General features: G+C 38.5%; 2 protein-coding genes across 2 annotated transcripts in view; both read right to left on the bottom strand.

Moving 5' to 3' along the window:
* Positions 1-6,662, bottom strand: part of psda (pleckstrin and Sec7 domain containing a) — a 35,057-nt gene extending 28,395 nt beyond the window's left edge. Inside the window, exons 1-4 of the mRNA XM_081350425.1 lie at positions 4,857-6,662; positions 4,656-4,767; positions 3,553-4,084; positions 2,593-3,012 (exon numbers count right to left, since the gene is read on the bottom strand). Coding sequence (XP_081206551.1) covers positions 2,593-3,012; positions 3,553-4,084; positions 4,656-4,767; positions 4,857-6,587 — 2,795 coding nt within the window. The 5' untranslated portion in view covers positions 6,588-6,662. The remainder of the gene's footprint in view (positions 1-2,592; positions 3,013-3,552; positions 4,085-4,655; positions 4,768-4,856) is intronic.
* Positions 6,663-12,673: 6,011 nt separating this feature from the next.
* Positions 12,674-16,387, bottom strand: LOC308681498 (E3 ubiquitin-protein ligase TRIM62). Its single transcript, XM_081350447.1, has 7 exons — positions 16,168-16,387; positions 15,082-15,623; positions 14,575-14,670; positions 14,102-14,335; positions 13,992-14,014; positions 13,617-13,750; positions 12,674-13,508 (listed from the first exon to the last, which is right to left on the bottom strand). Exons 2-7 carry the CDS (start codon positions 15,547-15,549, stop codon positions 12,904-12,906), a joined length of 1,560 nt encoding a protein of 519 aa, XP_081206573.1. The 5' UTR covers positions 15,550-15,623; positions 16,168-16,387; the 3' UTR covers positions 12,674-12,903.
* Between the last annotated feature and the right edge of the window lie 12 nt (positions 16,388-16,399).

Below are 16,399 nucleotides of genomic sequence, written 5' to 3'. Positions count from 1 at the left end.
TATATATATATATATATATATATATATTTGTGTGTGTGTGTATGACAAAAAAAAACTTGTTATATATAGACCAGGGTTATTATGATTACAAATACCTTAAAACCATTTTCGCTACTTGAAATATAATAAACGTTAACTGAAATAAAATAAAAATGTAAAAACTTTTATTCCAGCTAGTTGCTAAGACATTATAACAAAGTACTAAAATAGCTAAGGCTGAAATAAAAATGAATAAAAAATATAGACATGTTAAAATAAACGAAATTACTAAAAACTTTAACGTTAAACATAAATTCTAAAAATAACAACTACATAAATAAATAAAAAACTGTAGTAATATCTCTATGATACAAAAATAATACTGATACAGAGCAGAATTTTTTCTACTCACCGGTATATGGCAGGGTGGGGGGCATATTTGTAATTATCCTCCAAGGCCCCACCCCTCCAGCAGAGCACATAATGAGCCATCACACGAGGCCTGCCCCTTCACACCTCACATAGCCAGATGACATAAGCTTGCTTATAAACGCAGCATCCAGCCTTCCACATTTTTCTCCCCTTCCCTAAACCTCCTGCTGTCCAGAAGCCTGAGGAGGCTTTAGAAGAAATGTGTCTCTCTCCGTCTGCAAGTATCTTGAACTGTAATTAAAGTCTTTCAGTTGTCGCGTTGCTGATTCTTTTATTCTGCTCCAAACTTTTATAAGCGCTTTTCGTACCCATAGTGTAGTCAAAGGCTTGATACAACTGTCTTATTTTCTCTCATTCTTTCTCTCCCAAAACACTGTTCCCTCCCGCTTGCCTGGTTGCGTGTGTTTGTGGATGTGTGTTTCTCTACTCTTGTCAGCTGAGCTATTTTTCGCTGGTGGATATGGTCTGCTGTTCCTTTCACGACTGTTTACTCCCCCTTTTCCCTTTTCTCCAACCCTCTCTTCCTCTCTTTGTCTTGCCTTGTTACTTTGTGCTGCCATTAGTCTTTGTCGATCTCCATTTCAAGATGGTGCTGAACACATTGTCTGTCTCATTAATAAAGATACATTTATATCCAATCTATGAGAAAGTATAAAGGTCAGAATTATGTGTTAGAATAACGGTTTGCGTTTATTTAGTATGATTGGCCGTTTAAATGAAATATTGGACAGAGGTGAAAAATACAGCCCTGGTGAAACGGTAATAGATTGTTTTTCTCTCTATTTAAAACCCTGAATTCACAAGACAAGTTAATCTTCTCTCACCATGGAGACCGAGTGTGCCTGGCAAATATCCAAGTCTATCTGGCCCCATGGCAGGGGAAGGAATGTAGTGGATGAGCCAGGTATCAAAGCAGATAGTGTCGGCTTTCAGGCCCTCTTAATAACCACACTAAACTCAGATCAAATAATATTCCTTATTGTAGGGGACTTGAGAACCTTATGCCACACTAAAATACCCTTCTGATTGTTTTTCTCCCTCCTTTTAAAATGATAAATCTAAAATTATTTTTGCACATAGAACAAGAAACAAGGTTTTGATTTAAAAAAACAAAACAAGAAATAGTGTTTTGCCTGTGTGGAGTCAGAGCTGCACTCTGATTTATTTTGACAACAGACAAGAAGGAGTAGTAAGGGATTATAGGCCTAAACACAAATCTGACCCTGAGACTGTGGGTCAGTCAAAGCCCCGGAAGGATCTTATGCAGCCATTACCAATGAGAACTTGTTTAGTAGGAACTTTCTCCTTATATTACTGCTTGCTATACAACTGATCAGAAACAATTTCTCTGAGGATGATTTGAAGCAAGCCCTGCATTTTAACAGACAGGAAAGAGCACAATCCTGAATTAAACAGTTCACACTACATTCATCAAGGGCATAAGTGAGAGAAATGTATCTGAAGCTCTTGCCTAAACAAATCATCAAGAAAAGCAACTGAGCTAGTAACTCTTAACACAATCGCATAGCTCGGCTCTGCCCTCTAGTGGGAAATACTCAACTGTAGATTCATTTTGTAAACTTATCCTAAAAAACCTGTTAAAGTCAAATGAAATCAAAATGGACAATTCTTATTTTATATATTATAAACAATACATTTTTTTTTATTTTTATTTTTTTTTTATTTTAAATGAATGTGCCCTCATAACATTGAATCAAATTAACTTCCCTCTCTTGCAACAACATTCTCTGATGACATGACGTGAGGGCGGGACAACCTGTCACTCACATGAGATCACAGCAATAGACCCAATTAATTCCCAATGGACACAATCAAGTCCCACCCTAAAATTTTTTTTTCTTGTCCGAGAAACCGTTTCACCCAGATATACTTCACAATTGGGAAGAAAAGACTAATGCAACTTTTGCTTCATGCCAACTTAAAAGCCAATTATTACACAAGCTGTTTTTCCAAAACATTCAACCATATCCATACTGGCTGGGCCGGATCGACATGGAATGGAACGGTTAAGCAAAGAGAACGGTTTGGCCCGACGGTGGAAAAGTGGCTATAGAGTTGTGAGAACCATCTGTCCTCAAAACAACTTGACACTATACTGTGGTGGTGGGATATTTATGACAACTCATTAGAAAAAATGAAAATCACCAGACTGCAACTAACCTTATGGCAGCGTCTGTGTCAGAATCAGGCCTGGGGACTTGATCAGAGCAGGCTCCACTGCAGAACGGACTCTCTTCTTCATAGACACCGCTCTCTATGGGATCAGACACAGCAGGTGGTTCGGGGCACGTAAGAGGAGCAAAGCTCAGTTCGATGATCTGCTTGGCACTTTCGCAGATCTGACTCTGGATCTCAGGAGTGAGAGTCGGAAAATCAAAAGTGAAGACTGGTGGGCCACTAGGAGTAATGTCTTCACTATCCAAGCTGCTATAAGAGGTGCCCTTGGCACGGTGTGACTCCATAATGCTCTCAAAGTGTCTGCTGAAAGAGTCCAAGCCATCTGATGAGATTCGGCACGGGCTGGTCACAGAGATGGGAGACTTCAAAGCCGTGTGGCTGTCAGGCTGGCAATCTAGGGGACTATAAGAGGAACATAAATCATAGATGCACTCCTTTGAGTGGTTTGTTTGCATTATTTATAATTAATTTAAAATGTTTGATACTGCAAATATGACAACCTTCCTAAAATTTAAATTGCAATTATACATTTTCACATATAAAGACGCAGTTAATTGTGAGAAAAATAGAAATGTAAAATATTATCTAAAAATAGTTAGTTTGTATTTATATTTATTTATTTTATAAGACTTATTTATAAGTCTTTAGAAATCAGAATGAAAGTTATAATGTAAATGTAAACTTATTTTATTTTATTAATGTATTTATTTATGTATAAAATTTTTAAAATAAAACTTTTCCTCAGACACCCTAACACTCCATTACAGCCCCCCTGGACATCCCCTCTTGTTCTTATTTACCCCAAGTCTACAAAAAGGAACCAAACAACACGAAGCAGGCAGGGATACAAAATCAAAACCTTAAACTAATTCCTTAAAAAGTTATGAATTCTAGCCATTTTGGTCAAATGAAAGTCTATAGTAGTATCTATTCCACACTCACCCTCTCAGTAGTCGACTAAACACTTCATCTCCCTCAGGTGTGGCATTTTGCCTCTTTTTGTCGCCTTGCATCCTCACACTGGCCCAGCTCACCACCTCTTCATCTTGCAGCTCCTCCTCACCATCTGTGTGTGGGCACAGCATTCCCTCCAGGGGGCTGCTGCTGTTAGTGCCTGAGGTATCCAGCACACTGCGGTTACTGCCAAAAGCAGAGTCCACTTCCTCCTGTTCTGCTAGCATCACCTCATCAAGGTCTGTTTCCCTGTAACAGCGCAGGGACACCGCATCTATGTCCGTCTCTGAATATTTGACAGTGCGTTTGATGATGCCGGTCATATTGGAGGACCCTACTGTGGGATGATGGTTGATTAACTCCACTTTGACTTGCTGTACATTATGGCATGAGGATTTCGAAGAAGCGGTTGATTTACAGTGTCTTAAGTATGATGTTACAGGCCTTAGCGGGGTAGACAAGGGTGAAATGGGTGTCGGAGACTCGCTGGAACAGCCACTGGAGGGTGCAGTGGAGGAGCCTGGAATTTGTGTGAACAACGAAAAACAAAGAGTGTCATGGTTTAAATTTTAAATAACACAAGTCTCTGAACAGACAAAATGCATACATTATACAGTTATATTTAGAATTTCTAATTTACAGTTTCAGTAAATAGTAAATGGTTTTAGACACATTTTTCAAATATTATTGCAAAAGCTTTTATCAGATTAAACTTACAAAAAAGGACATTATTAAATAATAATTGTATGTCCTTAGGTCCTGTAGCTCAACTGGCAGAGTATGGCCATATCAATGCCATGGTCATGGGTTCGATTCCCAGAAAATATGTAGATCAATAAAAAGTATGGCTTGAAGTTGTTTTGGATAAAAGTATCTGCAAACTGTATAAATGTCAAGGTGAAAGGAAAAACGACATAGAATAATTCAAGTGACTCATTCTCCGCTACCTCTCTGTTTGACATCAGTAAATTGAAAACACCTACTGTACAAACAGCTTGTTCACAAGGAAAGGCAAAAGAAATAAAGAAGGGTGACATTTCAGAAAACTGACTCCTGGAAGTCTGAGTTGGGCATTTCTAAGAAATTATCACCTTTTGTTTCATGTTGGTCTTCAGAGTGGGACCCAAACAGGAACTCCCATTTGGCACGAGCCATCTTCTGAGAGTGCAAGGAAGGCCTCAGCAAAAATGGTCCACTTTCAGACTACAACACAAAACTGAATTATCAAATAACAGTATACAGTGAATCAGAGCATTAGATTAATCTAAAGATGTGTACCAAGATGGAATCACCTGTATGCCTGTTTTTCCAGAGTCAGAACTCTTCTGGCTGGTTCTGCTAGATGTCTCCGAGGATATGCAGTCTTTCTCATGTAGAGTGCTATCTATAAGGCTGCCTGTGACTCCACTGGAGCTCTGTGATGCTGTCCCACTCCATTCTTTGTTAGCCCGAGTGTCATCGTTCATCTCATTGCGCTGCATTAAGACCCTACAATGGTTCTCTTGAGAGCCCGGTGTAGCTGGACTATTCCTCTTATGATTGTTCACCTCCTTCAAGCTTTCCTTGTCTCTGGCTAAGCACTCTTCTTTCCCATTCTTTTGGTGAAAGGTCCAACTTGCTGGAGTCTCTGGATTAGGCCTTGTGAATGGTCTCCTTCTGCTATCTGGACTGTCTTTGTGACCTTTGAGACTCTCATACTGCCAACATTCATTGTTAGTTGTATGACTGTTTCTTGTGTACTGGGAAGGTAGGTGCCGGTGCAAAGTCGGGCTGTCCTTTCCCTCCAACTCTGTTCTCTCTATCCGTGGGTCTCGTATGGGAGAGGATGATATTACATCTGATCGGTTCAACCTTGCTGGAGCTGCAGGAGATGTACTTCCAATGTGGGGTAAAAGAGGGGTTGTTTGAACAGAGGGGTGACCAGTCTCGACAGACTCGTGTTTCCAATGGTGCTCCTGAACAGGAAGTTTGCAATTAGAATGGGTTTTTGATGCTGAGCCTTGGAAGCTAGCATATAGTTGAGGCTCTCTTGAATCCCCCAAACGGGGACTGTCAGACCTCACTGTGTCTGTCGACGATTGGGTTGGGGATGGAGACCTCCTGGCTTCCATAAGTATGGAGAGTTTGGTGGCTTCCTCCGCTAGTTTACGAGCCATGTCGGGACTTGTGGCTGGGGATACGCTCCTCCTTCCACTCAGTAGGTTAGCTTCTTCTTCTACCTTATTTTTGGAGTTGGCCAGGTTGAAATTAACTCTGTGGGCTTGCCGTGGACTATCACTCATGGAATGACTGACTCGTTGATTGCTAGATGGTTGAGATACAGTCATAGATGGCAGTTCATGTTGAATAGCTGTAGGCTTACAGGATGGTAAATTTGGCCGATACCTATACCCTTGTGCTCTTTGATTTGAGACCTCCTGAGTGTTGACGGTTGAGTGTGACATGGTAAAGTAGGCTTGCTTGGCATGGTTAGACAGTTGGTCAGTAGCAGGGCTCCTAGGAAGTCTATAAAACGAACTATTCCGCTCATGATCCATGATTGTTGCTTTAGTGGGCAGGGTCCTAGAACTGCATGGTATAACCGGTGACCCTGACCAAGACTGACAGCGACGTTGTTCTCTCCTGACATCGTGACCTCTATCAGGACAGTTGCCAGCCAGTTTTTGCATTAGTTGTGGGGAACCAAATTCCTCCAATGCCCGATGGGTGGCTTCTCTGGCAATAGAGTCTAGAGTTGCCCGCCTAAAGCTGGGGGTGCTCATATGTGACGTCCCCAAACCTTGACTAAGCTGTTTTGAGCTGCAGTTGTTCATGGACTCCAAGCTGTTCTCCAACCACACTGGGTCACTAAGCCTTTTCCTGAGGTGGAGAGGGGTAGCTCGATTCTCCATGGTTCTGTTGAAGGGATTCTGAGGCTCGCTTTGGCACAAAGAGCTATACTGACCCTCTACAGATTTAATTTTAGCTTTTTCAATGTAACTGAAAGTGGCAAAAGATCGCCTCCCTTCATCTTCTCCCTTCATCTTAGTTGGGCTGCATGCCTTACGAGTTCCACTGGGAGTAGGAGGGGCAGTAAACCATCCTGAGAAGTGAGGGTCCTTTCCAAAGAAGGGGTCGCGTTCCGAAGGAGCACACACCAAGTGACATGTATTCCCAGTGGGTCCTGTTTGCAAAGCAGAGAGTAACTGGCTTATCTCATCATAAGGTAGACTCTTTTGTTGGGAAGCCGATTGTTCCGAGTCATGTCCTGGATGTAGCTGAAAACTTACGGAGTGTCTAGATGTTGATTTAGTGGAGGCCAGGCTCTGAGTGCTGCTTCCACCTTTATGCAGGACTCCACGTGGAGATGTCCGGTCATGTGGGACATTGGGGCCACCATACTGAGATTGTTGAAGGATGTCTGGTGCTGTCAAAATGAGGGAGTCTGTTTTCTCCACATCTCCCAGGTCTTTTCCCTCTTCATCAGTAACAGACCTCACCTCTACATAGAGGTGGAGGATTTTACCTGATTGAGACATGACTGACCAAAAGGAGCCTGCAGATAGCACAACACCTGTTCTCTATAATTGATTAATCAGCACTGGTCATCTTGTTTGCTCTGGAAGTTTGTTGGCGTTCACATCTGGGAGAGAGTTTGGATGAACTCCAATATCATCCTCAAAATCACCTGTAAGAAACAAAAAAGAAGAGAATTTGTTGAAACAAATTACCTCCATCAGTTAGGAAGAAAATACACCCATTTTCTTTTAAATAATACCAAGTCTGTTACACATTAAATAATAATTTGATAATATTTTTAATGTTATTTTTTATATTATTTTATATTTAATAATTACACATTAAATAATAATAATAATAATAAATAATAATAATAATTTGATCATTTTTGATTTACAACTTATGTTATACAGTATTTCAATAGAGCCTGACATTTATACATTGACCCACATATTAGCTCTATTCTACAGTATTTTGAACTCTCATTTGAAGTGACATCTATTAAAAAGGAAAATAATAGTGAAACATTTTCTCTCAAGCAAATATTTTGTGTAAAGAGACTTGTGAACTAACCACCTTGACTCCTCTTGCTATACTGTACTCCTCTAAATCAAGCTGAGCATGTTTACTAATGGCAAGAGGGTCTAATTGTGTAACATACTAATTTACTACTGGCAGGTTCCCTGCCTCACTCCCTCTTCATATTACATACATAATTGTTTACATTCATTACATTCATATTGTGACTAAATTTTACAGTAGCTCTCTCAGAAGTATAGCAATATATAATATGATTACCTACTTGTCTTGAATGAATTAATGAATGAATCCTTAAATGTAATAAGATGATAGACAACACATTCTACTCACACTGAAAAAAAGCAATACAACTAGCATGGTCTGGTGTCTCTGACCAAAGAACCCATGCTGGTTAGGCTAGCTGGTAGCTAGGCTAGCTAACTGTATCCAAAACATAACATATCCAGGTGACGATACAGAATTATATAGATTTTTCTCCTGTAATGGATTCAGAAAAGCCTTAACATCTGAATTAGACTGCAATCACCTTTACAAAACCATGAAGTCAGTTCACATTAAATAAAATACAGTATACCTACTGCATACAGCTCAGAGAAGAGATGAGGCTGATCATTACAAACTACCCTAAAGGATTCACTCTCTTTAATGCACATAAGCTATTCTAACCTCTCACATGCAATCTGCCACAGCTGCTTGTGTTCTGTCAGCTCTTGTGAAAGTGGGGAAGTGTGGCTGCGATTGGACATGTGCCAGGTGTTGCGCTCAATTGATTGAGTCGTATGCACCCGGCATCATGACCACCACTGCAGTTATGGGGGAGGAGGCAGGGAAGGATAGTGCATAATTTTCCTTAAAGACAACACACAAGCTCAAAATCATGAATGGGAGCTCTTTAGGTCTCTCTATCTCTATCCCTCTCTCCCTCTCTCTCTCACACACACACACACACACACACACACACACACACACACACACACACACACACACACACACACACACACACACACACACACACACACACACACACACACACACACACACACACACACTATACAAATGCGTCCTTCATATTTGTAAAATGTTATTAATTACATTTACAAACCCAACAGTGACAATGCCACAGAGTCAAACTACACAGGGCGACTAATACTTGAAATAACTCTCATATTGTAATTTCAGTCAGTCTGATTGACTGAAGCATTTGGACGTGAACAGCAGATTTTCACATTCAAAGCCCTTATTTACTGTAGTCTTCCTGCAGTCCTTTAGCTGAAATGTATTGAATGTATGCTTGAAAAAACTTGAAATTGATCTCCCTTTAATTAACTCTTTGGATCAAAGTCCTTGACTGAAAGAACATGCCACATTCATGACAATACACTGTCAGATGTTTGTGATAAGTTAGCTAGAATTAACTAGAAATATTAAATTGAATTTGTTCTCTTAAATATTTATGTGATTTACATGTATGATGAACAAAGTTGAGGATCATTTTTAAAAGCATCTATGAAATTGTATTCATCATTATAATTTACTTTTATTATACACTACCGTTCAAATTAGCTAGAATTGACTAGAAATATTTGTAGATGTAGCAAGAATATTTTGTTGTTTATAGTACTAAACAAATTATTTTAAAATAAAAAATTGTTTCTTTGTATTTTCATGACAGGTAATAAAAAAACAAAAACAAAAAAAAAAACACTTTTGCTTTCACATCTTTAAAAGTCCCAACGATTACAAAGAATTAAGTTAATAAAAACTAATATTACAGAGCTGATACAACATGTCCATTAACTATTTTGACTTTCTCAGCAACTGAAATCATTGGTGTACTATTTTATTTCCATAATCACTGAAAATGACAAAATTAGCTGAAGTAAAGTTATTCAAATGCATATATTTTACATATCTACTTTCTGTTACGCAGGCCATTTAGACCTACTTTTTCTGTGCTGTAGCTAATAGGATTCCTTCAACCCCTCCTCCTGTCCTCACTCCTGTATCTGTTACATGAACAGGCACATAGAAACCAATTACAGTCAAACCCCTCCCTTTACCTGTTAACTCCCCTCTCAACAGCTCCGTCCCATCCGCTACACAGCAGCAGTGGGAACCCAGAAAATCCCCTCCTTTAGAGTCTTCAGAAAAACTGGCTATTCATGTGTTTGTGGTCTCTGTGCCTCCCTCTCTTCTCCACAGAACACAAAACAGCTCTCTGCGCCTTACTAGCTCACGCATACTGGATTTACGCCACCCACAAGACTTAGTGCGTCTTCTCCAACGTCCCCCCCCCCCCACTGAAAACCTGTCTTAGCCCAACAGGATTTCCTGCACTCACCCTGTCACTCACATTCTTAAGACCCACCTCATTCTAGAGCTGAGCCAATCAGGTGCGCCAGCTCTCTGTCTGTTCTGTGACAGGTGGCAAAAGGTTCAGCTCACCCGCAGAGGGGGGCCTAGCCAGAGGGAAAGCCCCTTGTAAATAGATTTACACAGTAACAGGGGTTGAGAAAAGGCCGCTGGGATTACATCTGAACAGAAACAATCCTGAGTCTCAGCAAACTATCACAGTGTAAAAAAACTGTGTGAATTTAAAGTATGTCATAGCTACTAGTTGCTGTTCATTCGCTGTCATTTTTACAATATTTCTAAGACAATTATACTGTAAAGTGAAAAAGAAATGACTGTCATGCGGCAGAATCATAATGATTAGCTGTGCTTGCATTAGTGTAAACTCTTAGCTACTTACAGATTATCTGTAATAGTGTCAACAGCATATGTGCTTCTGTTCCCAGCATGCATTGTCGCATTCATTTGTTATTTAACTTTTTCATTTGTATTGTTACTACATGTATTTGCTGGCTTATTTTGCTGGTGTTTGTGATTTTGCTAAATGTAAAAAAATTATAATCCCAAAACCAGTAGTTAACAGAATAGTTGCACATTGAACATTTGACATCTCATTCCAAAACTGTATGACCTTTTTCTATATTGAAACAAAATAACGTATTCTGAGAAATGTTTCAGTGTTTTTATTTTTGTCCCATGATTGGATTTGCTCAAATGTTGTTTGGTTCCCAACGTTGTTCCACAGAAGAAAGTTGGTCATACAGGTTTGGAATGAGGGTGAGTAAATGTTGACAATTTTTATTTTGGGGTATCCCTTTAAATGCTGAAGATCACTTGTGATGCTCATTGTATCTAGGCTTTTTAAAGTGTTAAACCTTTTAATTAACATTGTTGAGCACTGCATTATGACTTGCTTTTTTTGAGTCACTCAAATATTTCATGCATTCAGCACAGTCTATGGGCTAACAGCACTACGCTTGCTCCCTCAAGAGAACGGTGTTACATAAATCAGCAAAACTTCAAGAGTCAAAGCCATGGTCTAGTGGTTAGTGCTCATTCACTCTCTCCCTATAACTTCCTGTCCCCCTTCACTATGTATAGTATAATATAGTATAGTAGTTAACATGTGACAGCAGTATCCTGCATTGTGACATGCAATAATTCATCTAAAATAATTTAATCTTTTTCTTATTTTAAAACATGTTAAAATATTGTGTAATTAACATACTCAATGTTTTATGACCTCATACTAATTTTGGCTGTACGGATTATTTGTATGCTAAAATTCTAAACTACTTTAAGTAAATAAAAAATATTTACAATCACATATACAAAGACTGGGTTTCATAAGTCTGAGACCATAGCAAAAGTGTTTATTTTATGCATTTTTATAATTTATTTCAAAATAATTACAAATTATATTATTAGCACAGCAATTTTGTGAAACTTTGTTATTTAAACTTTGTTTATTAGCAGGATTAAATTAGACTTATTTCAATGAGGACTTTTGGTTCCCAGAACTTCCCACTGCACTGTATATACAATTTTTAAGATTTTCATGTTGAAACAACAACAAAAACAACAACAACTGATGTTCATGTTATTTGTAAACTGTCCATATCTATCCATATATATCTAACCAAAAAGGGAATCACATGATGTTAAAGTAGCTTTAAGAGCAAAAGGTTTAGGCATAAGACATAAGTGTGCTATACAAAAATGTTGTACAACTCGACTGACCTCAGAAGCTCTGGGCACTGGGTAGAGCTGTCCTGCATTACCTACTATGTTATTTGAGAGCTATGGAAAGAATACTTTACTCAGACTGACTGCTCTTAGACTCTAGCTTCTAAGGTGACAAATAACTACAATGGATGTATAGGGTATACACCAGGTCTATGATAAAAAATTAAAGCACATGAGTTCAAAAATAGATTCATAATATAAATACATGGATTTTCTGCAACAACTAAAAGTAAAAGTTTCCACAAACCATTACGGGAAAGTGTTGGTATAGTCTAGAATTAATCCGATAACAACACCATTTGAAGACAGCCTGCTATACTTTGTTCTTTATTTATAAGAAACACAAATAGAGGGACAAGCAACTTCACATACCTGATGGGACCATGAAGAGTTGCAGATGTGGCAGATATTTGATGCTTCATCATTTCATTGTGCATGTGAGGTGCTGAAGTGGACAGCTCCGCTGTAATTAGAAAAACTCCAACAGCAGACAAAGAAGTCAGTATACTGTACTTGTTCCCGTGTCTTTAGGGAGTGCCTGTATCACATTATCAGAGCCCTGGCAGGAGGCCCATCTCAGCTTAAGGTGGACTACAACTTTGTCAAGAAGAGTTTTCTATCATCTAAAGCTGGTCAAACTCAGGTTTTATGGACATATCCAAGAACATAAGCACAGTCATGCACAAAACAAATCAAAAATCTATAGTTATATCTCAATATACAGTATCTTGTTAGTCCTTGCAGTTACTTTGACAATTTGAACTAAAATTTTAATTTTTAATTCAGCAGGTGCGTAGGTAAAGGGATAATACACCCAAAAATGAAATTCTGTCATCATTTACTCACCCTCGTATTATACAACAAGAGTAAATGAGGTCCAAAACCGGATTGGACCCCACTGACTCACTGTATGGACAGAAAACACAAAAAGGATGACAGAGTTGTCGTTGTTAGTAAACTAACTCTTAAACTAACTTTTAAATAAAAAAGACACAGTGGTTTATTAGATATAATTTGCACGTTGTCAAAAATTTTCTTCTTTCTCACACTTCTTTTCAGGTTTAAAACACCCAGAAGGTTAATCATTGTTATCCATCGTTGCAGAAATGACAAAAAAGAACCAAAGAGAATGTGAGATGTGATAACTACACCAAACCCAACTATATTAAATAGACAGATACAATATAATAACCCATGTATTATTTACGTAAAGGAAATGGATGGAGCATTTTGTGAGGTGCTTTCCAAATTATTTTTGTTTCTTAGGTGGACAATGGAAAGAGGCTGACTGTTTTGGCCATTTATGTCGATACAAGGATTAAAAATGGGACAAACTGGGCCAGAAAACTCAACGCGGAATGAGTGGAGCAAAGTTAGCGTATCTCCATCATAGAAAGACACGGTTCCTTTCAGGATATCTACCCATAATCCAAGTTTTTGGATTGTTTTCCTCACTGCCAGGGACTTTTCATTTGAGTCCTGACAAACCAGATATTTTCCATTACCATGATAGATGTAGCAGAACACACTGTTAAAGTCACTGTTGGGATGCTCAGAATCCTGATCTCTAGTAGCTGAGCCATATGACAGACCAATCAACCAATAGGGTTTCTTCCAGACGGCCACCTCCCAGTAGTGGGAGCCACTAGAGAATCTCTCCTTGACCTGGACGCTGTACTGAGAGCTGATGTTTGTTTTCCGTTTCCTTTCTGGGGTTGGTTTCTTACTCCAGTGTACCTCCAGCTTGTCTGCCGAGACATCTAACTCGGGGTGTGCTGTCTCTGGGTCTAAATTTACTGCTCTGAGACCTGCAGGTGGCAAAGATTGATAGGTTACACTATAAGGTAGGATTATTGTACTTTGTATTTAAGTCTAAGAATGTCTTTTAACATTGTGCATTGAACCATCACACTTACTAGACCACAGCCGCTGAGTGTTCTGCAAGACAACTTCTTCTAAGTTATCAACCAGCTGTTCGACTGTCTTCATCTTGTCTGTGGTGCTATACTCTTGCTCTATCACAGACACAAGTGGCAATTCCACCTGGGACCTAGAGCAATGATGAAGAATTCATGAAGAAACATTCATTTTGGTTTTAATGTATCATGGCATAGTGGGGGAAAGCAAACATTTTGCGAGCAAACGCAAAGTTTCTCGGAGGAAAGCAAAACATTTGTAAAAGAAGCACTGACATAATTTTTCTCATCTCATTTTTTTTTTTCATCACCATGTCCCTTTAGGGGCTCTATAGATAAGTACAATTTAAAGGGAATGCAGTGAAAAGAACTCACCCAAGTCTATGTTTTTTGAGATGCTGCAAAAAAAAAAGTTATGTTATTGATAGACAACAGATTAAAAAAAAGGAAAATGAGCACTCAAATATAATTCACACAATATGCACCTTGAGAAATATGATGTCATTTTCTTCCTCGATGAGAGATTGGCTTGATCTTAGGGCAGCATTAATATCTTTAACATGACACTCCAGTGACTCATTTTTCCATCTCAGCCACTTGTTGGAGTAAAATTCTTCTGTTTCCAGAACGGCCAACATCAGCTTCTGATCCTCCTCAATCTGGGCTTTTATCTGGTTGTATTTCTCAACTATTCTGAGTCTGTATGCTTCTGCATTTTTCTTGAAAACCACCACAAGATTGAAAAAAGAAAAGAAAAGTAAAAGCCTGGTGAACTCATAAATTGACAAAGAAAACATATTAGATTATCTCTTGCTACAGTGGATTTGAATAGTTTTTCCATTTATTAAAAAAGTATTATTTCAAATCAAAATTAGCCTACCTGTGAAGTGCAGTATACAATAATTTTCTTGGTTTAATTGGTTGCTATGATTCAAAAAGCTCATATTGGAATACCCACCGACACCTCTGAAAATAATGGTTTCAAATCTTGCATAGCAGACTCAGCTAAATGTTTCCTCTGTAGAAGAAGTGATTTGTTGGTCTCCAGCACCTTCTAAAAGAACAAAGAGATTCCATAAGGCATAATAATGGTCCATGAAAATGTTTTATTTATCTGAGAAAAATATATCTGAGTAAAAATAGATATCTTAATTTGTAAAAAAAAAAAAAAACATTAAAATCCACTTAATACAAAAATGACCTGAATACACATCTTCTATGATGAGCATGTCATTTTATTTCTGTACTGAATTATATGTATTTATAATATACATAGCTTATATAATATTTATATAAAAAATATAAATGTATAGGCTAAGTTTTTACTTTTAACAACATGTACATTTTTAAGAACTTGGCACATGTTTAAAAATGTCCTTTTAATTGACCAATCTATCAAAATAGTAATATTTTTCACTCATTAAAATGTTTTCATCAACCCATTTTCATGAATTGAAGCCCCTACCTTGAATTCTGAGCATGCCTCTTGCAATGTAACAGCTTGGTGGTTTTTGTGTGACCCAACCGCAATGCACAGACAACACACAGTAGTCTGGTCCTCCTGACAGAATAGTTTCAGCTCCTCCCCATGCTCCTTACACTTGAAGGAAATGAAGTCCTCTGTTACTTCGATGAGAGAGTGCCCTCTTAAAGCCTCTCTCTGCTGGTGCAGGAGAGTGTGAGCAGAGCACAGGGAGGCATCGCAGGAGAGGCAGCTCTTCACAGCCACCTCAGTCTTCCCAATGCACTGATCACACATGATAATGAAGGGTGACATATGAGATGATCCTTCCAGCGAAGATGCTCTTGCAAAGACATCCTGAACTTTCCTTTGAAGATCTGAGTTGAACTCAAGCTTAAGGTCCGAAGGAAGGAGGATCTGACACTCCGGACAGAACAGTGGCCCTTCTCCTGATGTTTTGGGGTCATCCATGTTCCAGACCACTTGGATGCAGGTTTGACAGAAGTTGTGCCCACATGGAAGGCGTACAGGGTCTGTAAAAAGCTCTACACAAACAGGACATTTTAGGTCGTCTTCTTGCACGTCCATATTAGCAGACCTTCTACTGTCTGTGTGCGGTGGCTTGGCATGAATATTTCAAAGATGAGGCTCAGTTTTCAATGCCATTTTGTTATAAGTGTATTCAATTACAATAAGCTGTTCATGTAACACAAACATATATAAAATATTTTAAAATAACTGGCATGCAGGTGATACTCAACTCAAGTACTTCTTGTTTCAAATATTGACGTTAACCACCAAAAGGCACACAAATGGCAAATTTTTAAGTGTCCAAAAAACAACAACAACCCTGTACACTTGAAGGAAAGTGTAGCTTTCTAGCTTGAATTCTAGCTTTCATTCATTGTGGGTTGTTTTTTAAAATAATTAAATTTTTAGAACTTTAATTTCATGCCAATATTTCTACAATTGTAATTTCTGTCTCTAACAGCATATGGCACTTTTTTGGAGGCTAATCTCTTTAATTATTATACCCCACAACCCACATTTGATTTATCCAAAGCACCTGAAATAAACACAAATGCTTACCATGTTAACTTTCAAAAATTTGCCGCCCTCAAGCCGTTATGGTTGCCTTGGTAACCGAAAAATTCTGTCCCATTACATAAAATAACGATATAATAATTGCCAGGTTTTCATTTAAATATGACGTGAGGCTAATGTGGTTCTAATAAAATGCGGCTAATAAAAATATTGTTTCCAGCTTGTCTAGCAACTGCATTGGACAATTGATAATCTCACTGTCGCTAGGTGGCAGTGT

This window comes from Scardinius erythrophthalmus (genome assembly GCF_964197995.2).
Source record: "Scardinius erythrophthalmus genome assembly, chromosome: 21".
Taxonomy (NCBI): Eukaryota; Metazoa; Chordata; class Actinopteri; order Cypriniformes; family Leuciscidae; genus Scardinius; species Scardinius erythrophthalmus.
The sequence above is the reverse complement of the archived record's forward strand: the minus strand, read 5'-3'. Positions and strand labels throughout refer to the sequence as shown.